General features: G+C 42.8%; 1 protein-coding gene across 8 annotated transcripts in view; it reads right to left on the reverse strand.

Annotated features, from left to right (window-relative positions):
• Positions 1-367: 367 nt before the first annotated feature.
• MALT1 (MALT1 paracaspase) overlaps positions 368-26,451 on the reverse strand; it is a 29,773-nt gene continuing 3,689 nt past the window's right edge. The window contains exons 4-17 of one of the 8 annotated variants that reach the window (XM_033511482.1): positions 25,927-26,077; positions 25,626-25,804; positions 25,284-25,380; positions 24,578-24,610; positions 23,469-23,495; positions 21,979-22,014; positions 21,175-21,378; positions 17,929-18,106; positions 16,706-16,780; positions 16,196-16,323; positions 14,571-14,720; positions 13,679-13,836; positions 13,360-13,485; positions 368-675 (exon numbers count right to left, since the gene is read on the reverse strand). In XM_033511482.1, coding sequence (XP_033367373.1) covers positions 637-675; positions 13,360-13,485; positions 13,679-13,836; positions 14,571-14,720; positions 16,196-16,323; positions 16,706-16,780; positions 17,929-18,106; positions 21,175-21,378; positions 21,979-22,014; positions 23,469-23,495; positions 24,578-24,610; positions 25,284-25,380; positions 25,626-25,804; positions 25,927-26,077 — 1,581 coding nt within the window. In that variant the 3' untranslated portion in view covers positions 368-636. Of the gene's footprint in view, positions 676-8,379; positions 9,446-10,800; positions 12,614-13,359; positions 13,486-13,678; positions 13,837-14,570; positions 14,721-16,195; positions 16,324-16,705; positions 16,781-17,928; positions 18,107-21,174; positions 21,379-21,978; positions 22,015-23,468; positions 23,496-24,577; positions 24,611-25,283; positions 25,381-25,625; positions 25,805-25,926; positions 26,078-26,451 lie in introns of those variants that run through there. The other 7 variants (XM_015615785.1, XM_015615779.1, XM_015615778.1 and 4 more) reach the window with 7 other exon arrangements.

Raw genomic sequence — 26,451 nt, forward strand, 5'->3', positions numbered from 1 at the left:
TGGCGGTTCAGCCCCTCCGCCGGCGCTGCGGCCCCTGTGCCTGGGCCCGGCCGAGGTCACCCCCCCTAGGTGCCGGGGCGCGTCCGGGAACTGGGTCCCGGAGCGATGCTGCCTTTCCTTCCACAGCCCGTTAACCGGGCACTGTCGGGCCCGCCTGCACAGCGCCTGCGGCCCGTGCGCTGCCTCTGACCAGCCGCCTTTGTTGGCTGCGCAGCATCCCGGCGGCATCGCCATTGCTAGGAACGGCAGGACGAGATCCCGCCCTCTCTCTGTTAGCACCGTGCAGCACCATTTTCAGAATGTACGGTTTCGCACGCGAATCGCTTTATTGAATCGTACTAATGGCTTAAATACATAACATCAGTTTCAAATTTATGCTATGAGCATCCAGTACAATAAATATTCTAGATACAATAATCCTGGTGTATTAACGTCTCTTACGAGCCTTTAGGAAGGCAGCAGAGTCCCAAAGGTGTTCTGCACAAGCACAGCTCCTTCTGCCCCAAGAGCAGTGCCCGCAGGTATCGGTGGGGCAGGAAGTTCCCCATGGGGCCATATCCTGGCTGCTCCAATCCAGCCTCCCGGTAAAAATTCTAACTTATTCCAGTTAACGAAAACGGCGGCAGAACACAGGTTCTACTGATTGTCAGCAGTGGCAGTGAGTCTGACAAGTTTCTAGAATTTGAATATAATAAATCGATTTTAGAATTTAAATGAAAGTGGATTTGTGCACTAGGTTTAATGTTCAAGAAGGGCCATGCAATTCATCTTGCACAAGCCTTGGGCTTATCCTGCAAGTGACTTGTAGAATCAGGCCATGATAATTACAACATCCTATTTCTTCCCAATTCACCAGTAAACCGACTTGATTAAAGAAGTGAAAATTTCACTCTCTTGTATTGAATTTCTGTGGTCAGCTTGCATAGTAGCATAAGGAAGATGGCAGCTGCTACTACTACTCTGGTATTAATATCTGAAATGTTAATTGATTTCACAGTTCATACAAGGCACAAAGGTTGTTGTGTGTGCTGCCTTTCACACAAATCTACTTGTTCTCCTTCCAGCTAGGTGTCCTTGACATCTCCATGGGAGAAAATGTCACCCTAAGTATTTCTCTTAAAAAATATAAAATTAAGAGAATTTTAAGTATATTTTACAAGCTGTGCCAGGCTGATAGCATTTCTGCAGTGTTTAGTTCAAGCACACAAAGTAACAGATGCAGCGCCATGAGTGTCCCTGCAGTCACTTGTGCATTGGGAGGAGTTTTTGGCATGTTGACTTTGTCTTGGCTCTGAAGTTTTTTACCAGAGGTCCTGTTCACTCCCCCAGACACTGTGCCACATAATTTGAGCCTGTGGTGGAAGAAATTCTCCTTGTTTGTCTTGTTTTATCCCTTGGCTTTGCAGCAGTAAGGTTCAAAGTTCCCAACCCTGCTGTTCTCACATGGACAATCTCCATCCCGACCAAAGAAACCATCACCAGTGGATGCTTCCAGCTGGACTCCAGTTCTGAGATGGGATCTCCTGGTCACCTGTGCTGACACCTGTAGAGTCACATAACTTGTACTTTTTTCTCTGGGAACCAGGTAAATCTGGAGCCCCTCCTTTTCTTTTCCTGAAGAAATGCCTCCAGTGCAGCCTGCTGTTCCTTCTGAGCAGTCAGCAAGGAGTGCTGCCAACTCAGAACACTTTGATGTTATGATGTTATACAGTGAATGCTGAACTTGAGTGCAATAATAATAACTTCTAAATTATTTAACTTCTAAGGATTTTAAGGTTCTTGAAATTCAGAACGCTAAACAGTGGTGTATTCATTTAATGCCTTCTATACAGGGATCAATTTTAACTGCATCAAACAGAGCTTCTGCACATTAAAGATGTGCTGGGCCTGAAGAGGATTTTGCAGGTGGACTGACACAATAAAAACTGAAGTCAGTTTACATTTGATTTTTTAAATGTCAGAATAAATACTGCCTTTTTTGTTCTTCCTGCTTTTGGGGGGGACAATAACAAAACATTTCCTTTCTAGCTAGCAAAACATGCTTAACTTAAGCAAGAAGGGTAAAATACAGATTCCATATTTCCAATCCTAAACTTATTTTCAGAGTAATAGCTTTACAACTTCTGGCAAAAGCTTAATAGTGTCTGTTAATTCCATTGCTTTTTTCACCATAAAATTTCTTGTAACGTGATCAACAAGAGCAGAACAGAAGCTTGTATTTCTTGTTTTAGAATACTTGTATTTTTTTTTTTTTATCACTGTTTAGAATGCAGTGGTACTTTCTTTTAACCATGTATATTTAAACATTCAATATTTTAAAACCAGCTTACAATTAAACTTCCCCTTTTTAGATGCTCCTATCACTAATCTCCAGGTATTTTCTCGGGAAAAAAAAATTTCCTTTCCTGGTTATTAAAATATGTCTTCCGTTACATTTTGGACTAAAACCCCCAGGGTTGCTTTTTAAAATGATAAGATTTATTAAAAGAAGGTGGTATCATAAGAGATAAGATGAAGGACTTTGGTAGGGAGAAATCTACAAGCACTGGCCAGAGCTGTGGAACATCTCCACAACAGACAGTTTCCCCCAGATTTAAAGAATGTGTTCACAGAAGTTGGCAACTTGTGTTATCCATCTGCAAGGAGAGAATCTTCAGCTACAAGAGTGAACATTTGCAATGCCCAAGTAGCCTGAAGAGTGAGAAACTCTAATGACTCTCAGGATGTTGAATACTGTCAAAGCCCAAATACTGCAATGTCTTGAACAACAAGAGACTCCCATTTTTAGTCATCTGTAAAAGAGATGCTGGTTCAGATATAATACAAAGCCAAGAGGATTTGTCAGGGCTTAATTACACCTTTTTTTCTGTCTGTTAACAAACCAGAGCAAACTAAGCATTATCCAAAGAAATCAGAGTTGGCCAGTGAGGATCATGGGCTTAAAACAGTTCTGTCTGTGTGGAGTTACAGTCAATATCTCAGTTTTTCCACATGTAAACACGGGCAGTATAAGGTAACACCGTGCTTTGCCAAGCTGAGAGATCACAGCTTCTCTGAGCAGGCAAGAGCAGAGCACACACATCTCAGGCACTCACCTGCATATAAACTATGAGGTATGAAGTGTATTCCCAGTGGGGAAAAAAGGGCTTTGCTTAAAATCTGCGCACATATGAGACTCAGTGTTGCACACACAGCAGGCCTGGTACCCAGGCCATATGCCTGCAGCACTTGCTGGCTCATCCTCAAGCTGCCAAGCAGTGACACTGGTGCTCAAGGCAGACAGCTGAAGGCACTGTCACAGGGTTACATTGGTTGGCAAAAGCATGCCTTCAAGCCCGAGCATTTCTTCATGTGAAATAAGAAAAATGAAATAGAAAAAAATGGTATGTTTGTCAAAAGCTGGAAAGGCACTTCTTCTGCACAGGAGCACCGTTTTTGGAGAACTTGACTCCTCCCAGAGGTGGGGCAGCCACAGCTCCTCTCTCTGGGTGATCTGCCAGTGCCCCACGGGAAAGAATTCTTCCCTTATTTCCAATTTAATCCTGCCCTTTGTCAATTTAAAACTGTCATCCTTGCCCTGTCACTACAGGCTCTGGTGAAAAAATCCGTACCCTAATACTTTATGTCTGTACACTCCATTTTTAGAGCATGTAACACCCTGAGGCTCCCTGAGCACTGGTCACAGCACTGCGAGTGCAGCACACCAGTACTCTGGTCAGACCAGCAGCTCAGGGTGTGCAGGCAGAGCTGCTGAGGGACAGCACACACCTGATCACTGCCATCTCCCCAGCAGCACAAGGAGCACAGCCTCAGGCCAGACCTCCCAAACTCAGCCCCCCAGCTGCTTACACAAAACAACCACAGGCATATTGCAGAATGTGAGGCTTATGGATTTTTGGATTTTCCGTGACACTGTGCTCTTTTCCACTTCTGAACACCTTCGGAGTGCTGGGCCAAAACCCCTCAGTCAGTTCCTCGTCAGGAATTAGCCACCTGCATGATTAACATCAGTACACAGAGCTCAGCAGCCTGGCACATTGAAGAATGCCTGTTTTGTTCCCTTTAACGTGCCATATGTATGGGGCTTTTTCCTTCCTCCTCCTGATATTTATTCAAGTATACAAGGATTATTTTTGAATTATTCATCATACAATATCTGATTAGACTGTGGCGGTGCCGGTTCCCACTGCTTAATGAATGAGCCATTAGGCTTTTGCAGATGGTGCCATCAACAGCTCCTGTGCTGTGTGTTCTGTGCATTTACGCAGCAAAAGGAGAGTGCTGAACCTGAACACGGGGTGGGAGATGACTAATACCCATGCAGTGATCCTGCAAACCACACAAAGAGAGCAAGTGTTGCTGCAAAACTTACTTGTTCTAGATGTTATCTAATATAATTTTCTTAGAAAATCTTGGTATAGCTGAGTATGTATCCCACCAAACTATCCAATACATCACTTCAAGCAGTGAAGCAGAGGACAGAAACTGCCAGCAGTTTATGTATATGTGGTCCTGCAAGGTGTGACAACTGCTGCCATGACTTACGGGCGTGAGCAGGGGCAGACACCATCTGGGTGCTCCAGGCACTTATTTCTTGGAAGAGGAGACTAAGAAGCGAGAGAAGACACTGTATTCTAGAACCCAAGAGGGTGGAGAACAGAGCAGGCACAGGTGCACCCTTGCTTTGGGAGGGCCTTAGGAAGTGGGAGACACTGCGTAGCTCTGGGTGTCAATGAGCTTGAGAAATCCATTCTAAATCACAGCACAAGCACACAGCTCGGCAGGATTCCTGCTGGTCCCCCGGGGCTGGTGTCTGGGTGCTGGAGGTGATGCTATGTGATACCAGGGGCACTGCCCCCGTGCAGGAACAGGCACTCAGAACCAGCAGTGGCTGTGCTTGCACTTCTGCCTTTCCACAACCTCCGGAAAATGGAATAAGCACATAATAAAAGAAGGAGGAACCCAAGAGTGATTTTTCTGTCACTTTTCCTACTTCAGGAAATTCTGTCCTCACAGACGAGGGTGGCAGCAGCAGCACAGCCTGGCTGTGGTTGCTGATTCCAAGCTGCCTGTGATGATCTCCCTACAATGGAAGCAAAGTTAAAATCAAGGCGCCTTGCTGGTTTGTGGCCAGCATGCCCAGGGAGTCTTTCAAGCACTCAGACTTTCCATGCTGGTCCTTGGCATCTCCTGCTGGAAAAAGGACATCTGAATCATCCCCACCTACCAAAGATGAGTCAGGATTATACAAATTCCATTTAGTTTGTGTAACAACACTACTTCCAGTGTTGCAAACTTTTCCTGTCTGCTGCCATAAAAGTCTACTGAACAAATTTCTGTACACATAGTGATCAGCAAGAGATGCCCCCAGAGGGGCCCGGTGGCTGGCATGTCCTGCTTTTTGGTCTCTCCCTAGGATAGAAAGGGGTTGTCATCACCATTTTAATTTCTTTCAGATTGCAAATACTGCTGCCTCTGCAGTGATTCTTCCACCAGACAGGATTTAATAACAGCTGGCTACTGGCTGCAGCTCAAACAACAGCTTGTTGGCAGCTTCCCTCTCCCGACAACCTGACCCCCAAGGTCTACTGCAGGCCAAGGTACATGTCCTGTCCTTGCCAGTTCACTTAATCCTTACTGGGCTTTGGCATTACCCATGCTCCAAAGATGACTTTGCCTGTGTTAGCATGGCAAGAGGGAGGGAAGCTGCTGCACTCCCCACTTGGTGAATGCTCTGCTACTCCACAGAAGTGTTAAAAACACCCAACAACCTACACCAAAAATATTTTAGAGTGCACCTGAGTTAGGCAAACACTTGTGCTGGCATACCACACCACCCTGTGGCATGCCCACTGCTCCCTGGATGTGGCAGCACTAGGGACAACCCTCTCCCTCACAAGGGGAGAGATGAGACCAGGAAAATCTCCTGGGTACAGATGATGGGAGAGGCACCACAGCAGCATCCAGCCTCGAGGGTTTCACTGCTCAGCAGCAGCCCATGCTTAGTTCCATCAGATTAGCAGTCTCAGATGGCTTTCCCCACTGAAGTACAAAAGTGCAAGTGGGCAAGCTCTTGACTTGTTTCATGTGAAAGAAGAGCTACAGCAGAGGTGTGTGTCTGGAAGGGACCCCCAATGACAGAGTACTGCTCCCTCTGGGGTACACATTCCCCCAGCTGCTCTGCTCGTGGGCTTCCCATGCAGTGTGGTGGCCACCATGAGCCAGTGGCAAGGCAGCTGCTGCTGTCACTAGTGACAGTGCTGGGGGCTGTCTGCACCTTCTTGGCCAAATTATAGGCTCACATTGGCTGGGGGTGGAGTGGCTCATCCTACCTTCCAGCCCCAAGGATCTTTTCTCTTTGTCCCTTCACCTCCAAAACCTCTGCTTCAGAAGTTAGGCTCCCATGCAGCCACTGTGCAAGAACTGGCTTGGCTTCAGATCAGTCAAAAATCTCCAGCTTGTACTGCATGGGTGCAAATAATAATGCAGGCTGAAAAAGCAACTGCTGAGCATCATCCCTCTGCTCACGAGGTTTTTTTATTACTTCTTAGAGCTGTCCAAAAATGTCCGTCTTACATAACTAAACCCACTCTAGTTTGTGATACATCAGAATTCTAATTATACCTTTTGTACCTTATATATACACCACAGTTTGAACATCCTAGAGCTGGCAGGCAGATGGAGTTTAACAGGAACTATTCCATCAACAGATGCTACTACTGAGTTCTCTGCTCAGTCTGGAAATGAACTGATGGACAAGGTAAGAAAACATGTTTTCTTACAGAGACACCATCTGCCACCTTGAGAAGCTGCTGTCACCAATGACTCAGGATCACTTCTATAAGGAAAAACATTATTAATACCATTCTCAAGACAGCCCTATTATTAACTATATATTAAGTGTATTGTAACTATTGACTAGCATCAAGACTACAGCAATAAGAAAATACTGAAACTGATTAGTCTAAAAGGAAAAGAACTGTAAACAAAATTAGAGGAGAAAGGGCAGTTATTTCTCTTGGGAACCTTAAGGTAACAAACCTGGGTTTAATCCATCTTTGCTATCATATTCTATTAAGAATTGTTGCATGACATGAGGCAGAGCTTTTCCAGCTGTGGAAACTTACAGTCTCCACAAAACAACAACAAAAAAAGGTTTTTATTTATCAGATCTTAAAAAGAAAAGAAGGGATTATTGGATTGCCAGCAGCAGAGATGAGGACTTCCCATGGACTGTTTTATAGAACAGGATGATGGAAGGTGTTAAGGTGTCCCAGCACATGCAAGGTACTAAGGGCACATGGCTCTTCTTGGCAGACCAGAAAAGGAAAAAAGATGCTGATGGCAAGGCAACACCAGAGTAGGGGGTAAAGCACCTCATTCCAAGTAAAACTCACTCCAGCTGGCAAGTGGCTTGCTCCTGTGTGTCCCACCACAGGAAAGCACGTCATACTCATGTTAAAACCTGGATTATCCCAGTGCAGACAGCAAGAGAAAAACTAGCAGGGAGGTTCTGCAGTGGTAATGAGTCCCACCTCTGACTTGTGTGCTGGGATGCAGTGAAGTGCAAGCAGCTGCAGTCCTCTACATGCCAGCATGGGTAAATGGCTTGTCATGAAGCACAGCTACTTTCTGATTCAAATGAACCCATTGTTTCCACTAAAATACGAGCTGGTAATCCAATGGGTGTTTCAAAATCGTTGTTTTCTTGCAGCTGCAACACTGAACCAGAATCTGCAGCAGTTTTCTGCATATCCCTAAGGCAGGCATGAAAAAAAGTCTGCAAAGCTTTGATAATCAGCAAACCAGTATTTTATAGAGATTCTGGAGCTTCTGTAAAGACTGTTATGCTTCTTACAGACCAAAAAAATACTGGATTTGGTATGTTATGAATATCTCAAAGCAGTCCTGAAAAATTTCTGGACCAATCCCGATCCTGGCGGGGCAGGTCTCCTGTATGCTACTGGCATTCAGCAGAAGAGGAAAGACAGGAAAAGAGCTGGCAGGCACTGACAGGATGTGAACAGGGAAGACTCCTAGCACCACTTTAAACACCTACAGCTCTGACAAACAGCCCTTTCAGAGGGGAATAATCTGAGCAGTTCCTGACAGGCTGCCTGATGATAACCCACAGAAGAGGTGCTGACCTCTGTAGGCATTGATCTCTTCTCTGTGGTGACCACTGACAGGACCCAAGGGAATGGCCTGAAGTCGTGGCAGGGGAGGTTTAGGTTAGGCTTATGTTAGATATCAGAAAAAGGTTCTTCCCCCAGAGGGTGGTAGAACACTACCCAGGCTCCCCAGGGAATGGTAACAGTCAGTCCCAAGGCTGCCAGAGCTCCAGGAGCGTTTGGACAACACTCTCAGGCACAGGGTGCGACCCTTGGGGATGGCCAGGCAGGGCCAGGAGTTGTTCTACGTGATCCTTGTGGGTCCCTTCCAACTCAGCACATTCAGTGAGTCTGTGACTTGTGCTGTCCTACCATGTATAGTCAATATCCCTCTTCTTACAAGATGCTGGAAAGCAGAGCTGCCTTGTGTTTAGAGATGAAATAAATCATAACCACCACGTTAAGTCATCAGAGAGTCCAGGAAGCATCTGAAAGCTACTTGATCTTCTGGGGAGTGAAGTAATTTGCATAACAGGTTGAAGACTTTTCATCCTAATTGCAAGTGACTTTGAAAGCTGAAAGCAGGGTGCCAGCAGATTCTATCTGCAGGGCAGATGGGGAAGGCCTGGTGGCTTCCTCCCACATCCCTGCAGATGTGGAGGCTGGTCGCTGTGGTAACACACCCCCACAGGGATCCGGGGCTCCTGCTCACTGCACTGTGCCAACAGTAGCGATGGGAGACAACATTCCTTCTCATTAGCTCTTAAAATAAGCCTGGTATGACTAAATTGCTGCAGCAATACCTTAGAAATTAGTAACTGCCTAATTGCCACAACATGGAGGTGTCCTCGCTCCTTTCCTTGACTATTGCAATTACTAAATGATCAATCTTTAAAGAAACCCCAACAAACCAAACTCCCTGAAATTCCCAACCTGTCCTCCTCCACCTGATACTTTAAACCTATCTGCAGTTCCCAGCAAAAACTTGTAGCTCAGAATGCTACACTCTAAAACGTGAGCAGATCTTACTGTGCCTGAATTAAAATTCCATGCAAGGAAGAAGTAATACTGAAACATACTCACATTACAGCAGTGAGGAATTTATGTCAAGGTGAACATAGCCCAAGAGCTTACTGCATGTGGGAGCTGCCAAAGTTCCTAATTAGCTGACAGAATGAGGAGAAGTAGTTGATGCATGAAGCAAGGCAGTAACTACAGAGACAGCAACACCAGCCCTGAAATCTACTGAAGAGTTCCATGGTGCAGATGGTCTTCTGAAGCCAGAGGCAGTTTCAGGACTCTCAGGATAACAAGAGCAGTCAGCCTGCAGAGCTCTGTGGAAGTACAGAAAGTAAATGCATTCCCACCTTTACTGCAGTGTGAAAAGGGACAGTGGAAGGGAGTGTCTTGGCCTTTCTGAAGCACAAGAACCCTTCTCTTGCCAGAGAAGCCTGTGATTATTTGGATTATCTTAAACCTTTCTTCTAAGCCTATTCAATATCCAAGCCAGGCAACAAACACTTAAATGACACAAAATCATAAAGCAATGCTAAAGCAGAGGGAAAAGTAATTTAGCCTACCAGATACTTCAGCAAAAGATAATTATTTCCAAACAATCACTGTAGGAAAAAACCAAATCCTGAGGCTTCTATTTAGAAAGGGAGCCACAAACCAAAGAGAGCTGTAACAACTGCCTAGGTTTAGGCATGTTTTTTAATCCTACGAATTTCACTGAAATTGAAACGTTAATTTATGTGTGCTGAACTTTTTAAGTGCTTTCCTAGACGTGGGCCAAAGGAAATGGGTGCTGCTTGCAGCTTGCACTGAAGAACCAGAGTATCTCATTCTGAACACTAATGATTAAAACAGTTAGAACAATTCCCAAAGACAGTGCTGCAGTGAGAAAATGCCTTTCCATCACCATTCTCTTTTTAAGGAGGGCTCAGAAAGATAAAGTTTTCCTCCACACACTCTACTGCCACAGGCAGGCTTTTGTCAAATGATTTGGACAAATCTGAGTGGTTTAGGTGACTTAGAGAACCTCTGTTCAAGGTATTAGCAAAAGCAGGTTTAATGTAAATGTGCAAAAGGGCACTGAGGTTGAATGGCAGGGTTCATTCTGGTAACTGCTGCATGGATGATGGACACAGAGGAAAATCTGTCTAGAACCAATGCAGAATGATTTGGCATCATGGATGCCAAAAGCTAAGGGAGACCCTGCTGCTGAGTCACAGGGTTCAGCCTTGGGCAGGGGTTTATGCCTGGAAGGATTTAGCAGCACCTAACTGCTGACTGATGTAACATTTGTGAAATGATTCAATTCCTGTAAGCACAGCAGGAATTTAATTCTAGATCTAAGATGGCAATTTCCACACTGTACTTCCCATAGGGGATTTAAAACAATTCACACACACAGGAGTACATATATGCATATACAAATATGTCCAAGGGTACCTATTAAAGATCAAATGCCTTTGCACCTCTCAAGAGGCAAGAGTTGAGATTTGAGGAGCAAGGGCATCAGCCCAGGCTCAGATCTGTGAATCTTGAGCTGAAGCTCATGATTCAGATTTCCCCTTCTTTTCTGTTAAAGAAATTCTTTCATTACATGTTTTGTTTCAATAAAGTTTTGGGCTTTTTAAGGCTGGAAGGAATAGAAGAATATAGCAACTACATATGCACAGATACATAATTCTGTGGATAAAGATTTATTACACAGTAAGGAAAAAGAATAAGCTTTTATACAAATTAGGAAACTGACAAAGTATTAGCTAAGTATTACAATCCTAGACCATGTCTCAAGCCATAATCTGATTTAGAAGTCAACTGCACAGAATTGTTAATGAAGGTACATCTCATTCATTAATAGGTATGGCACCATTTAAAACCCTGCAGAAAACAGAAATTCAAGCTCATGTACAGATTACTTTAAGCATGGCTGTCATCCTGGAAATAGCTATATCCATGTACCCCTATCCACCTTTCAGCACAGAGCAACTTGAGGATCACCAGATCTAGTTAAAGATGCATTAACATTTCCATCTCAGAAATTTTATGGCCTCACCAGAACCTCCCTTGGTGCCCATCCAGCCAGGCCACCACATCACAGCACTCTCCACTGGAGTCTGAAACTGGCTTGTCTGCCTCAGTAACATTCACTTATTTTGTTTTTATGATGGGGATCTTAATGAAAGCAATTCTTCTCAATATTACCAGTGCAGGAGAGGCTACTATCCTGGTTGAAAACTCCCTCACACCCCAATATTTTTTGCATTTTCAAAGCATCAAGACATTGAAAGACCTAATAAAAGAGAACTTCTCTTATGATCCTTGTTTTAGCCCTCAGCATGTCTGCAAGACTGACTATGCAATACCTTGCTTGCTATGAGCAGGCACTTGCCCTCATCTTTCCAGTTAGTGTTCTTCCAGAACATGAAAAAACAGATAGCAGATCAGCAAAAATGAGTGTTATGTAAAAAAAAAAAATTAAAAAAATATCATAATAAAAACAGTCCAGCACAGCATGATTCTGTGACTTTGCTCCCTCTGATAATCTGAAATTCTCTTAAAAACAAAAGTGATGTCAGTTTGTTGGCTCTTCAGGTTTTGGGTTCCTTACACAGATCTTATACATCTCAGATGCTGCCAGACACTGGACATCTGACAATCAGAGAGGAGAATGCAGTCAGAGCTTCTTTTTGGCTACATCCAAGGCACTGGAACATCAGTGACCGATCCTAACACACAATGGCCAAAGAACAGAATAGGAAACTCTGAGCAGTTCAGATTTTTCCCTGTATCACAAGCAAGTAGTAGGTGGGGAAAAAAAAAAATCTACATTTTTTCATTCCTAAATCTACTGGTCCAGTTTTGTCTCTTGGGATGTAAAAAAATTTCCTCCCATCCTCATTTCCAGCACCTACTCTAGACTCTCCAGGGCCTTGTCTGGAAGTCTCCAAACCCCAGAAGATGGAGAGGCAGTGTGGAGGCTCCTCTGTTCAAGGGTGCCACTCTGGTCTACTCCAAACACATCCCAGCTACTGCTGTTCAGAGAAGCTAAGGCTGTCAGAGAGGAAGAATTCCAGTTCAACAGTATCATCAGTGGTCTCTACTGGTACATTACTCTTTTCCATAGTGGGTGAATAATGCTGTATTTCATGTCTTGAATCCAGTATCCTGGAAGTTCCATTGCAGGAACATGCCTCTGGTTGTGTGATGCTGGTAGAGCAAGCACAGTTTGGATGGTAAACCCCTGGACAGGAATTGGGTTGGCAATGACTAGGGATGCAGTATTCAGCTGCCTCTGGACTCGATACTACTGGCTTATGAAAAGGATAACCAGGTTTGCAACAGGTCTGGGGACAGTTCTTGGTTTTGAACCCATGGTGAAGACCTAATTTTGCAATAAGGGGCTTTCCAACATTAATTTTCTTTCTTTCATCCATTGTATCTTCTATTCCTGAATACTCATAGTGCAAGCAAACAGTGAAGATTAAATGTTCCTGTAAAAGTGGAAAAAGGGGGAGAGAACAAGTTATATTTCCTCTCCAAATAAACACTACAAGAAACCCTTAGAGAGACTCTGGTCTTCTGGAGAAGCAGAGTGACCTTTTTAGGAGCAAGAGACACACAATGGGCAGGCCTTGTTTCCTGAGCACCTCTTTTGGTCCCTACTTGTTCACTGAACAGTCTGTGTTTCCAGAGGCACTTGTGTTACCTCAGCTGCCGAAAGAGAGGTAGAAGAGATGCCAGGCTGTGTCTGGCAGAGCTGTTCATGACACTAAGATACAGAGACACTTAGCAGTGCCCCAGTCTGCTGAATACTGAGAACCTTTCAAAAACAGTGTGCCCAGGAGCACAGGATGATAATACACAACACTTTCATCTCCTACTAATGACTTTGTATGAGGCAGCTCTGCTTCAGGTCATGTTCTTCCTAAAAAGCATAGGAGCACCCTCAGAGTATGCAATAGGTGATCTGCCCAAAAATAACCATCTTGGCCAAGTTCAGCATGGGCATGGAAAACAAAAGGGGCCTTGCATGCTGGTATCAGGACTGCATATGCATCAATTCCCTGCCTTTTACTTTTCAGCTGAAATTGAAGTTACTGAACTGTGTTGTTATCCATTCTTTCCCTCCAAAGAATTTACTACACTAACAACACACAGCTGCCTCAAGAAGAACTGCAAAGCAACATGAATGGTGTCCATTTTCTGGGCAAACTTGTAATGAGTAGTATATACTAACCCTTAGTTTTTGCAGTGAACTCAGCCTAGTGTAGAGACAGTGTTTGGGAAGGTCCTTTGATACTAAATAGCTTCCAGCTTCCTCAGGAGTTCCTTTATTGGCCTCTTTAGGATCTACATCCAAGTCCTGTTGCAAGAAAACAAAGAACTTAATTGATTATATAGAATTTGTAGATCATAAAACAGTATTTCTTTCAATCTGAACAGTTGCAGCACTTTAGACCCATTTTATTATACAAGATGCAGCTTGATATGGGTGGAGCAGAAAATTTTCAACTTCAGTGGAGCAAGATCACGAGGCAGCAGCAGGAAGCACTTACGAGTGGGAAGTCTGTGATGTGGGCTCTGCAAGCTGTGATTTCAGGGGGCTTCTTAACTATCCTTGTATAGATTATCATGACATTGGAGAACTCAGCTGCAAACCCCAGCTGAATCTGAACACCACACTGGAATTCAAGGGACATACTTTCTGGAAGCTCTGCCAATAAATAACACATTGTTACAGTCTAAATAGAAACTTAGAATTTCCTGCATTTTTTTTCCAATCATATAACAAACAAGAATTAAGTGTTTGGTATCACAAATAAACAACTCCATCTCTGAAAGAGTGTTCCTATATGACAAGTGGTCTTAGAAATGCCATCCCTGACCCTCTGCCCCAACTGTCAAAGAAATTTGAAGATGTACTCTAACAAGTTTAGCTGAAAAAGGTAAAAAGGCCTTAAACTCCACTGCCCTTCTTAAAAGGCTAGGAAGCCTGGAATTCATCTCAGTCTTATTTTATTTTTCTTAGTTGTCTGTATTGAAAACTTCTTTTCATCATGCACATTTACCACACAGCTGACCTGGCTGTTTTGGGTGATGACTTTAGAATGAGATCAACGACATCTTACAGATGTCACAGCTAGACATGCAGTACTGTGAGCCTGTCCCAGAAGGAGACAACACAAAAGTGTCCCCTCCAGTGTCTGAGTGCTCTTAAATACACTGAATATACCTGAATTCTACATCTCACCTTATTCATTACTATCTCATGTAGGGGTAAACCCCAGAACAAAAACTTCTTCAAAGAAGTTCAACAAGAAAAACTTGTTCAAAGAACACAGTAATGAAAATGTAGCTATAACCTTGAATTTCTTCCATTTCAATAGTACATGCTCTCTGTTCTCCCATCATGGCAGTAGGATCATCTAAAAGCAGACTGTACTGTACCATGAGCTTTGGCCCACTGCAGGTTCCGTGCCAGGGACTCTGCAGAAGATGTGCTTTGTTGAACAGGATCAGTTAATGCCCTTTTCTCTGACAAGCTGCTGCGGATCTCCAGGGCTTGCTTGCCTTTGGTAAGGGGACACTTGCCCATATCTAAAAACAAGATGCAGGGAGGTTCTTTAAAAATCAATGCTGCCACAATTCTAACTGATTTATGCACTTTCCTGCAATGTGTGGTTGCTGTGGTTATGCCAGAGCCAGCTCATCCATCAACAAGAGCTGCAGTTGTTTACAAGTACTCCTTGCTCAGCACTTCCTTACCTGAAGGCCAGAGCAGCTCTGCAGAGCCCTGATGGGTTGTACATGGCCTGGCCAACATTGTCCCCTGTTCCTCAGCCAGTCCAAGCAGCATCACAGCTCTGACTGGGTAAGGTCCTAATTAGAGTGACTAATTTCAAGAATGTGAGTAATTCCATTGGAGGAATTACTCAAGACCCAATATTGATTATTTAACAGAGTACAAAACTTGGCAAGTTTGCAGATGATTAAAAACTGAAAGGAGTGGCTGATACCCCCAAGACCGTACTGCTCTTTAGAGGGTCCTGGACAGGCTGTGGAATTGGAAATCATGAATTCCAGTAACAGGAAACACCAAGTTCTGCTCCCAGGCAGGAATAATCCCTTGCACAGGTCCACAAAGGGCCTGACTCACTGGGACACAGCTCTGCAGGGAAGGACCTCGAGGACCTGGTGGCCACCCAGCTGACCATAAGCCAGCACTGCACTCTTGTGGCAAAGGTGCAGCAAGAACCACGGTGCCAGCAGGCTGCAGACTTTTCCACAGGGGCTGTTTCCATGGAACACTCAATGGGAACATTCCTCTGGCCCTGTCTGCACAGCACCTGTGTACTCCCCGACACCAACACCTGGGAATACTCACAGCAGTGCTTGTCACGCTGCCTGACTGTCAATGTCAGCCTTTCCCTGTCCTCTTGAAGAGAACACAAAGCTCTGCAACCTACAGCTGCCCCAGGCTGCTGAACCCAGGGCACAGCTGGGCTGATTCACCTACACACACCGGTCTGACACTGTTCTGTGCTTGGAGCAGGTGTTCACACAGAGGCAGTAGGCTTTCCCTCCACACTTTTCACTTTAGTACATCTCCCATCAACTCAAAAATACAATCACTGAAGCAGGCAAATTAACACAGTGCATTGCCCTTTGTACTGCACTTAGAGAACAAATCATTATCATTGCTACAGCACTCTGAGGCAAGTAGGATTATGTTAATTGCCAAAATGAACACGCAAACGACTGGACTACCACAAGCAGCTGGCACCACAGGACAGAGGAGTTTGTGGATGGACAATTCAAAGCTCCATACAGAAAAATACTTGGAAAAAATAATATTCACTGAAGAGGAGAGTATAAAATTGAATGCTATTAAAGAAGCTCAGCATCAGGAATGTTGTTAATATGCTGCCCAGTAGCACCTATTTGAACAAAACACAACAAGAAAGAGATTTAAGTAGTGTAACACATTCACCATGAGAGGAAGGACATGGAAGCAAAGTTGTTTTCAGTAATGCAGACTGAGGAGACTGTTAGTGCAGTAAGCTGGAGTTCACCTTCTGCAATCTCATCAAGCAGAACCGTGACCTTCTTGTCTTCTAACAAACGGTCCTTCAGGAACTTCATGAAGATTCCATTGGCCAACCCCAACTGCTGGATTTCAAAAGCTTCTGCTCCTTGGCACCTGTGAGACCATCAGCATTGGACAAGGAAAAAAACCTGAAAAACCTGCATGATTAAGAATAAATTTCTATTGGGAATGGGGAAAGAAACCCTACAATTTGAAAACCAGATTGTGTCCCAGGCCAGTCTGCTCTTCATATTCCCTTGCAAGCAGCTGATGGAAGTTCCTCTTAAAATGACATCACAGACTAGACCTGTTCATTGAACTGCTCATATGAGGAGCTTAAACATATTATAGATGACTTTAGTAAAGCTCCTGACTACTTCTATTCAGCAGCTTTTGCACTTGAAAAGTGACCAAGGTTATGGGCCCACAGCACAGTTCTGAAGAAGAACTGCTTTACAATCTCAGTCATTTCTGTGGCACAGAAGAACTTCCTTACGTTGCGTATCCAAAAACAATGTTGGCTGTAACCTTCAGAGCATCCAAGATAAGAATTGTGTCATCATATTCATTTCTGTAATAAATGGAAACACAAGAAAATAAAATAATAATTTTAGAATTAATAATGGCAACAAATTGAAAATATGAGAAAGAGCAGAGTTCAGAACCAGTAATTTGTTTCACTCCTACTGGAAGTCTGGAATGAATCCTGACTGCTCAAACACAAAAGTCAGCACCATCAGCACTCTGCCTGAGGGCAGTGTAAAGACAGAGGCACCATACCCAGAGAAGGGCATGCTGTAGTAACCAGTAGAGTTTGGCTGCAATCTCTCCAAAACACAATTCTAATATCCACCCATTCTAGGTTATTCCAAAAATGGTGTGTTTTTTTTCTTAATTTTTCTTTTCCCCACCAAACATGGTGGCATTAGTATGAGGATTGGAGGATTTTCTATTTGGACAGCAGATTGCAAAGCTGAATTGGGTCATGGGCATTTCATTTGCAGAGAAGTCTACAGGCTCCACAGTTACTAAAGCACCAGCAATTTTCTCTTACGAAACAAACCTCAGAGACCAACTGCCAGAAGTGCTGACTGAAGAACTGATTTCAACTGCAAGTTTTAATTGATCATAGTAGTTTCTCAACATGGAAAGAACACAGTACTTTGTGTAGAAAAGTCCCATAAATCAGTTGGGTTTTAACCTCTAAATAAAGCTACAACATCCTCAGTACAGAAGCAAAATCCATGGCTCTCAAGAGTTCAAAAATAAGCACTTCAATTGAGCCCTTCTGCTAAGTTAACGTGCCTTTGATCACAGGGATTCTCCTTCCTCCCTGTAATGAAGAAGATGGATAATGATCCCAGGGGAAAGGGTCCTGTTTCTTCTTTCAGATGCCCAATTTCACTTTTATCTGAGTCTGTTTATAACATTTAAAAAAACAACAGCAAAAAAGACATAAATGTCATTGAAATCAGGAGGCAGGTTATGTACCCATGGGGACAAAGCCTAACCACCAGGTTCACATTTCTATCCAAGGCCACAGGCAGAATCTTTCTGGTGCTAAAGCACTCAGGTGCAGGCTATGAATTCTCAGAACCATGAACTTTGCAGTACAGTGAATTCCAGCCTAAAGACTTCTCATCAGCAGGAAGCACAGGTTTCTGTGAAGATCCCAAAGAGCTGAGGACAGCTCTCAGCATGCAGGAGTGCAGGAGGTACCTTTTGCGACACATATCCAGCAGGAACACGTTGAGTCCCGTCTGCTTCTCCTGCATCAGCCGCAGGATGTTCTGCACGCACAGGCAGTTTGCTGAGCAGTAGGGATTTGGAGCATCAACAGGAACCATGAAACTGTTCCCATAGTTTTCATAGCCATGACCAGCATAGTATAACAAACCTGAGTTCAAAACAGGTGTGACAGTGAGCAGTGCATCAGAGACTCAGTGGGTCAAAACTGTCATGCACAGTGCTGACTGTGGGCCAGGGAGCTCACTGAAGCCACTCCAAGCCACATTAACATCAATACACTAACACAGTAAATTAAAAGAAGCACAAAAATCACACATGCAATAGAATCAGTTAGACATTTCCATAAACACATTAAGTTAAATACTCCTGAAATGCTCTAAGTAGCTGTGACCTCTCAAAGACTCTGTTATGTGTGATGTGTAACTGACAGATAGGAACAAGGAAATGTGCCAACTGTAAAACATCTTCTCCACATGTGCAATTACAAAGCTCTGAGCAGCAGTAAGTCTGCAGTTTATAGACAAAAAAAAAAAAAGAGCTGGAGAGTTTGGTAGGACTCCAGAGCACATCCCCATTACTAAACTACCAACAGCTCATGTTCAGTTGATTGCAGCTATATCTCCTAGTTACACACTCATGACTCTTCTGGGTCTACTAAACAAACAAACTCTTTGCATGCTTACCTAGCCAGAAATCATTATCCTGCCATCACGTCCCTCATGTGTCACTACAAAACAGTCTACAACATTTTAACATTTAGAATCTTCAATAAAACATGCAACACTTTTGTAGAAAAAAACCAACTTGATCAGGGAATTAAAGGAAGTTTTTTTCAACCCTAAGAAATGGAACTGCAAGCTAGAACCTAGATTTTTCTTCTATGAATAAAAATGTCCAGTATTAAAGTCATATAAATTTACATGACTATTAGATGCTTTTAGAATCCATAATCTCTACTACCATAAAATGCAGTTACCAGAGGCTTGTATGATTTAATTGAATTTTCCTATTGCCTATTCCCAGACTGGTTTTCCTTAATGATGAGAATTTAATATTTTAAAAAGAATTTTTATTTATCTAGTCAAAGCAGCCTATGGGTCAGATCTGCAATTAGAATATAGTGCTTAGCTGAATAAAAGTCAACAGAAATCTGGCAATTCATGCTGGCTGGAGATACGATATTCTTATGTTGTTACTCTTACTAGAATTTGCTGAGAAATTTAAGTCACTCCAACACTGGCACATTCACAGAAAGCCCAAAATAAGCCTCACCCTAACAAACTACGACAATCTACTGTTAAATTAACTCGTGGAGGTGGGAGTGCCAGATGTTTGCACCTTTTCACTACATACAGCCACAAGATATGAAAATATGAGGAATACCTGAGCCTGGAGAGTTTCAAGAAAGCTAAAAATGGCATGAAGTGCAACTGCATGACCTTGTGTCAGGCCCTAAGTTAAAAGGAAAGTCTTAATGTGATTTCCAGATTTTGGATCTGGACCTAAATCAGGGTTGACATTCTATGTATCTGAGCATATATTCTGTAAGTAATTGGACTGACTGACTACATTCCTTTTCTGTCCTTGGCAGATGACTGTGCTGTGTGCCAAGTACCTGCAAAAGTTAATATGCTGAGCTCAAGATCAGAAATAAATCTGCACATACCTGGGCTAAGTGGAGTAAACATGTTTGGAGGGCCTCAACGGAGACTCACACACAACAATTTTAAGTAGGCTCAAGTTCCTCAGAGACGTCAGCATTTAAGTGATATCCGCCTCCCTCCCTCAGTCCCTCTCATTTAAAAAGAAAGCAGCCTAATTATTTTTAGCCTTTCAGGCACATGGGTCTGTGCTTTTACCCTGTGTGGAATACAGTGTTAATTGCAACCTACATTTAGAACAGCACAGACTAAGACAGCAGAGGAGACAATCATCATCACTTTGTTTACTACTCCTGCTCTTAAGGACCACCATCTGAAATGCCACTTTCCTGGCAGTAAGCCAGAATTACACAACCTAGTGCCATCAGGTTTATATGTAGCAGGGACTAAACAGCAGTAGTCACTGTGCCTCTCCTATTTGAAGCTATGCCCACTAGAAAAGGCAATAAATCATTACCTTCTTGTGCACTGACAGCATCTTTTATAGGCATTAAGCCATTAATAGCCACTATGCAGAAAGTACAAAGTGATCATTTAAACTGAAGTAGTTATTGCCAAACACCACTAAAAAACTGTTCTGCTTACCTTTTATATGAACTGGCTGGAAAAGTACATTTGCAAAAATATGCCATTTAAGAGCTTTGATATGGTGCTGCTGAGAAATTCATTAAAGCCTTTCAGTACTTTATGTGCTACATTCATGTCCACAACTACAGAGAAAAATTGAGAAGGTGCAAAAATCTCAAAGTCCACCCAAACAGATAAGCCCATGTATTTCCCAGGCAATAATAAAAGCAAACTGCTCTCAAAAGCCTCATGTTCCTGCCAGACTGAGGCTTCGTGTCAGGCAGGTTTTGGCTCAGATATAAATGCCCAAATGTCAGAGCAGGCAGTTCTGCACAGACAGAGCATCAGGTAACACACCCGTAAAAAAAGTCATGCTAAGAAATAAGCTGACCTTGTGTTCCAAAAAGGGATCAAATAATGTTTTCTCAAATGGACTTTTACTACAGGAAATCTGCAATTTATTAAATAGGGACGTGGGAAAACTTTTTGCTCTCTGTCCTAAAAAATTTCTGGATTTTTCTATACAATCTTAGTAAAATGACAAAATAGTGGCAGTCAGTGGAAAATATAAGAACTTTTCTTACACTCCAAACCAGATCACTCTTGGCCTGTGCCATGCAAGGCTTTTGCTCACTGCAGCAATTCCATCATGCTCTCCCCCACTTCTATCTTGTCCTTTGTCTCCCAAAATCAAATCTAGGCAAGCAAAGTCCTATCAGTACTATGAAACAAAATAAAAGCCTGCATTGCAGTTTTAGGAGTGGTTGAAGAATCAAGTTCAATCATTTGATCTGTTCTAAAAGTAAAGGAAAAATAACATTTTAACCAAAGCCAGAGGATATGCTGGTGGGTGCCTTTAACTTATTCTTCCCATTCTACATACATCATATTTACCCTGAAGTTTGTTTAGCAGGGACAAATACCAGATATTCGCTGCTTGATACATACAAAACTGACCTTCTTCAGAAGGGATTTTACGTGTCCTTACCATAAACTCCTTTGTCCAGGAGAAGTAAAAATTCATCCACTGCATTTCGCATCTCAGACTCAGTAAGATCCAGCAAAGAAACAACTTTGAAATCCAGCTGCCTTAGCAAACTGGTCAGTTCATAGACATCTACCATTGGAGCCTTGAGCTGGGGATGATTCCAGTAGCTCATGTTTCCTATTAACAGAGCCACCTTGTCTGTGGCTGCCAAGACACAGAGAAAAAAAAAAACATGTGTCAGATTTATATATTTATATATTATAGATTCAACACCTTCACATTTAAGGTTTTCCAATGTGAAAAAAACTCACTAGCAACAATTCTTCGTATCACACGTGCTACCCATCTCTTTATGAGCTTCAGCTCAGCATCAAAGCATCCACATGATGGAACAGGGAGAGCTGAGCTTGCAATGACAGCAGTTCCTCAGCAGACAGGGTAGCAATCCTTTCTTATCACATTATCCCAATCCCACTGCCTCCAAGTGTTCAGAGGAATGGAGTGACACACTGGCTAAGGCCTGGCCACAGGAATCTGAAGCAGTGAACTGAAACAGATGAGAAGGTGCAGACGCTTCACAGGGTCACTAAAAATACTGGTGCCCTTAGCACAGTTTACTCCTGAAAGGGCAAGCAAGCTTTCTAAAAGGAATACACAAACAGCCACAGATCTCCCTCCCTGGAGCTCGCTATTTTCCCTGCAGGTCTTGCACTGGCAGTGTCAGTAGTAGCAATACTCAGAAGCAGCAGAATTTGCTTCCTAGATGTCAAATACATGCAGTCATTTCAGCACAAAGCTACTTACCCACAGGTCTATGACTTGATTCTTCTGGTGGGTCTGCTTGAAACAGAAGAAAAGAACAGTGTGTCAGTGACTACAGAAAATGAACTGCATCTTCCCCACAGCCATAGTCTAGTGGCACTTTGTGCTTTGTCTAACACTTTGCTAATTTAATGCAAGAAAAAGCATTTTTGTTTTGGTGGGGTTTGGGGGTGTTTTGTTGATATTGTTGTTTGTGTTTAGATTATTTCCTTCACCCTCTTCCAGCAAACAACCTGACAGGATGTGAATAGCTAGTTCTACAGATTAAGAAAGAATAGATGCTAAATCTTACAAATGGCACACTGGCACTTTCAGTGACAACAGAACAGTTCGTCCTCTCCAAACAAAATGCAGACATGCAAGGTGGGGGATGCTTAGCAGGGATTCCAATCTGGATGTGAAAATGATTTTATTTCACACCATATTGGGAACGGCAAGGTATTAACGACATGGACTCTCTTGTGAGTTGAACAGGAGAGCAAGGTTTATTACCCCAGATCTCCTTTTATAGACAAAGTATGCAAAGGTCCAGAAAGGTAAAACCCTTATTGGTCAGTGAACTAACACATCACCATTGCTGGTCAGTGGGGTACACCACCCCTCGACCTTCTCTTGCAAGAAAACAAGAAACCAATGAACAACACCTGCAAGGCTGTCTTCTCTCTCTAAGGATTATTTTGATTCCTCCTTATGATTTCCCAGGCAACTTTCTCAGGCTACTCTGAGAAAGTTATGTGACTTGCTTTTCTACAGACACTGTGCTCCCTGCTTGCTGCTTGCATTTAGCATCCACATTTTGTATTTCACAGAGGGGTGTCAGAGCCAGTGCTGTGCCAAAGTGGTCACCTGGATAACATGACACAGTATGACAGAGAAGCCCTTCAGTGATTGAAACAGGCTGGGCAAACATAAATGTATTTGATATCCAACCCAGGAAACTATCTTTGGAAGTTGAGGTTTTGGGAAAACTGTAGGGGGGATAATCCCCTCTAGAGCAACACTATGGATGTACATTTCCAAATAAACATGTAACAGGCTTCAAATCACACTGGCTGACTGCAACATGACTGTAAGAAATATGCCATTCAACATATGAACATGAGTGATATCCAGATACCTCACATCTTCTTCACCTTAATTATCGGAGAAAGCAGCAATGTGCTAAAACTCAGAGTCCCAAGAAACCACAGATAAGAAAGATTAACTCCCTTTGTATCTGTGCAAGTACATGTGCAGCCTTGGGTGATTTTACAAACAGCACTCCTATGATTCTCTATAGGCTTCAAGTTAAATCTCTTGGAACTAGAAAGCTGTGCTGCTCTTAAGGTGATACCAGCTCCTATTCAATCCTAAGTTACAGAGACATCCAAATACTGTAAAGTTCATATTGCAACCCAGCAAGCCTTCAGTGACTAGTTAAAGTTCACAAAGTGAAAATGCAAAATTAAAGTTTTTCAAAACTTATCACTTACCTGATTCCTGAAGATTACTTGAATCTTCTGTGAAGGAAAACACCAATAAAATAGTAGTTTAAACAAGAAGAAGAAACCCTTTTATTAGTAAAAATGTGTCATGCCATTATTAAACAAAGCTGAACACTGGAAACAAACTACCTTTCTAAAATACTTTTGGCTTTGCATTTCTGCAAATCAAAACTTTTGTGTTTATTCCACATAGAGAAGAGAAAATCCTATAGCAATACATTAAGCTGTGCTAGACACAGCACTGCAGTACAGTAGATGTAAAAACAAACGGGGGGGACAATTATGACACTTCAATCCCACAGGCATGCAAGTAGGTTGAAGAAAAAAAGAACAAGGTACCAGAATCATCCCACTGGAGAACAGATGTTTGAAGGGCTGCTGAAAAAGCAACATCCTGAGCAAAAGATCTGATTTTGGGAAGCCATGTATGTTCAGAAAGACTTCAGACACAATTTTCAAACATTCTAAGCTACCAGGGGTTTCGCCTCTTTATTGTGAGAACACTGGAAAGCAGGGAAAAGAATTAACATCTCTGAAGCACCAGTGCTCTCCTGGAGTATTGTGCACTGCTGTGCACAAACCCCTGTGCTGTGAATATTGCGGAGTGAGATAGTAGTAAAGGGATGGTATCAACATTAAAGGTCACAATACACTTCTTTCTCCCTGTTGCAACAATGCAAAGGAGAACAGAAATCATCCTAAGGAAGTTGCTAGAAACACTTCTGCAGACATGGTGCTGACATTGGAACTAGCTCTAGCCAGCTCTCTAAGATCACCCAGGCTCCTGAACATCTCAAGATTTTCTGATTTTCTTGCTAGGATGTTGCCTCCTGAGCCCTGCCAAAGAAATCTTGACATCTTTATATTCATTTGAATATCACAAAAGAAGAAAATAGCCAGTTTTTTCACCTGTGTGAACTAGATCATGATGTCCAGGCAAAGAAGAGAGAAGTACATGCAGAAGGACTGTTGCATCATCCATCAGTGTTTTAAACCCAAGCTCTCAACCCACACATGCCTTTCAGCAACACACTCAACAACCTGTCATCCCCATCACTGATTTTTAAAACTGATTCACAACTAGAGGTTTACATTACCTTCTGTGCACTCCACTGCCACAGCTCTCCTTCCTTGTGTTTTAAGGAGGGGGGAAAAAATTGGAAGATGAGCTCTAGTTATGAGTTAGCACACAAGGTGGAAGACACAGGGCACTGTCAAGCTGTTCTGCAATCTGGCTCACTTTACAGCAGTGTAAATCTGCACTGGCCATAACACTGGAAAGTAATGACTCCTGAAACTCAGGAGTAGTAAACTAGGGTGTTTCATAGCTTAGGAAATTGCACCATACTATTGCCAGATAGATCTGAAAGCTATACAAACAGACCTGCTCCTCTTCAGTTCACTGCAAATACACATGCACTGAAACATGTTCATTCGTTCTACCTGAAATGAACAATCTCACCTCTCCTCATTGCTGAAGGACTCCATGTAACAGAGTTCATGTCCCCAGCAAGGGTTAAAATGGTTTTTAGTTGTCAAAAAGCATAAATCAGCTTGCAATCTGCTAACAAGCCACATACATGCTGGTAGGGCCAGAAAGGGATAGCACTTCTGCGCTGTAAAAACCCAAAGCTATAAAATTCCATTTGCTGGACACAAGCACTGGTGTTTTAACAAACAGATACACTGAAAATATAGAATGCATGTGCTTGGCTTACTACTGAAAGCTTCAAAAATAAAGTTTAGTCACGTGGAAGAAATGGACAAAGGAGCTGACCTGTATGATATAGAAAAACTCCTTACCTATAATGACTTCTACTTTCTTGCTGTCTTCATCCTCTCGGTCATTGAATACATGACACCAATATGTTCCTTGATGTCCCACATCCACGTAAGTTACCTGTGCAAGCATCATCACAATCACCCCAACAGGCCTTCAAAAAATACCTGCATCAGGTATTTAATACTTGAATCCAAGCCCCACAGGCAAGAAAGAGTAAAGAAACTAAAAGCAGCACTTCACGCGAGCAGTTCTTCAGAAATTATCAAGGTTCTGGAGAAATTATTTTCTTCACAGGAACTTTCTGGGGTAAGCTCAAGGCAGTTGACATTAGCTCCCAAGTGTGGCCCATTGCAGTAACTTACTCTGTAGACATTTTTGCTCCCGTTTGCCAAAGGAAATCCATTTCTGAACCACTGGTAATGAGGAATTGGGTTTCCAACAGCTCCACATTCTAGGACCAAAGCATCCCCCACTGTCAGGTTTTGTGGCTGAGGCTGATTACAAATGCACAACTTGTTTTCAGGCAAACCCATTAAGTGCCCTTAAAAAATGAAAAGGAAGTAACAAGAAAAGGAAGCGTGACACAACATGAGCACAGCAACAGGGGCCCAAGTGCCTTGAGGAAGCAGGGAGGCACTTTCAGAACGCATTTTCACCACTCACCATGAGATGTATTCTGAAGCTCACACACTTCAAGGCGTGCCCACCGACTGAACATAAAAGAAGATTCACTATTCACTCGGCAGATGTAAAAGCCAGAATCCTTTACACTCACTGGACTCAAAACCAGCTCTGGAGAATTACCATGGGGAACCTGCATCACAGGTGAACCAAAAATACTTCCATTTCGATTGGTTTAATCTAAACCAGGACCAAGAATTATAATTTTTATTTCCAAGTCCATAACACCATCCTCAACTCCTTCACTTACTCAAAACTTACTGGTAGGCTGAGACAACTGAACTTGCAGCCTGCTTTCTGCCCCATTCCACATTCACAGCCCCCAGGAATAAAGTGGTGTGAATATAAGGAATCACCGTTTTGTTTTAGCATGTTTGTAGGATCATTATCCAGCATTTCTAGTTTTGGTTTTCTGAGTATTTACATCAATCTTCTCTCACTGTGAATAAGAGCCTCAAAAAAAGGATGATCCAAAATCATTATGTTATTTTCACTATTTAAAAAGCC

The sequence above is a fragment of the Parus major genome, unplaced genomic scaffold (genome assembly GCF_001522545.3).
Source record: "Parus major isolate Abel unplaced genomic scaffold, Parus_major1.1 Scaffold258, whole genome shotgun sequence".
NCBI classification, from domain to species: Eukaryota; Metazoa; Chordata; class Aves; order Passeriformes; family Paridae; genus Parus; species Parus major.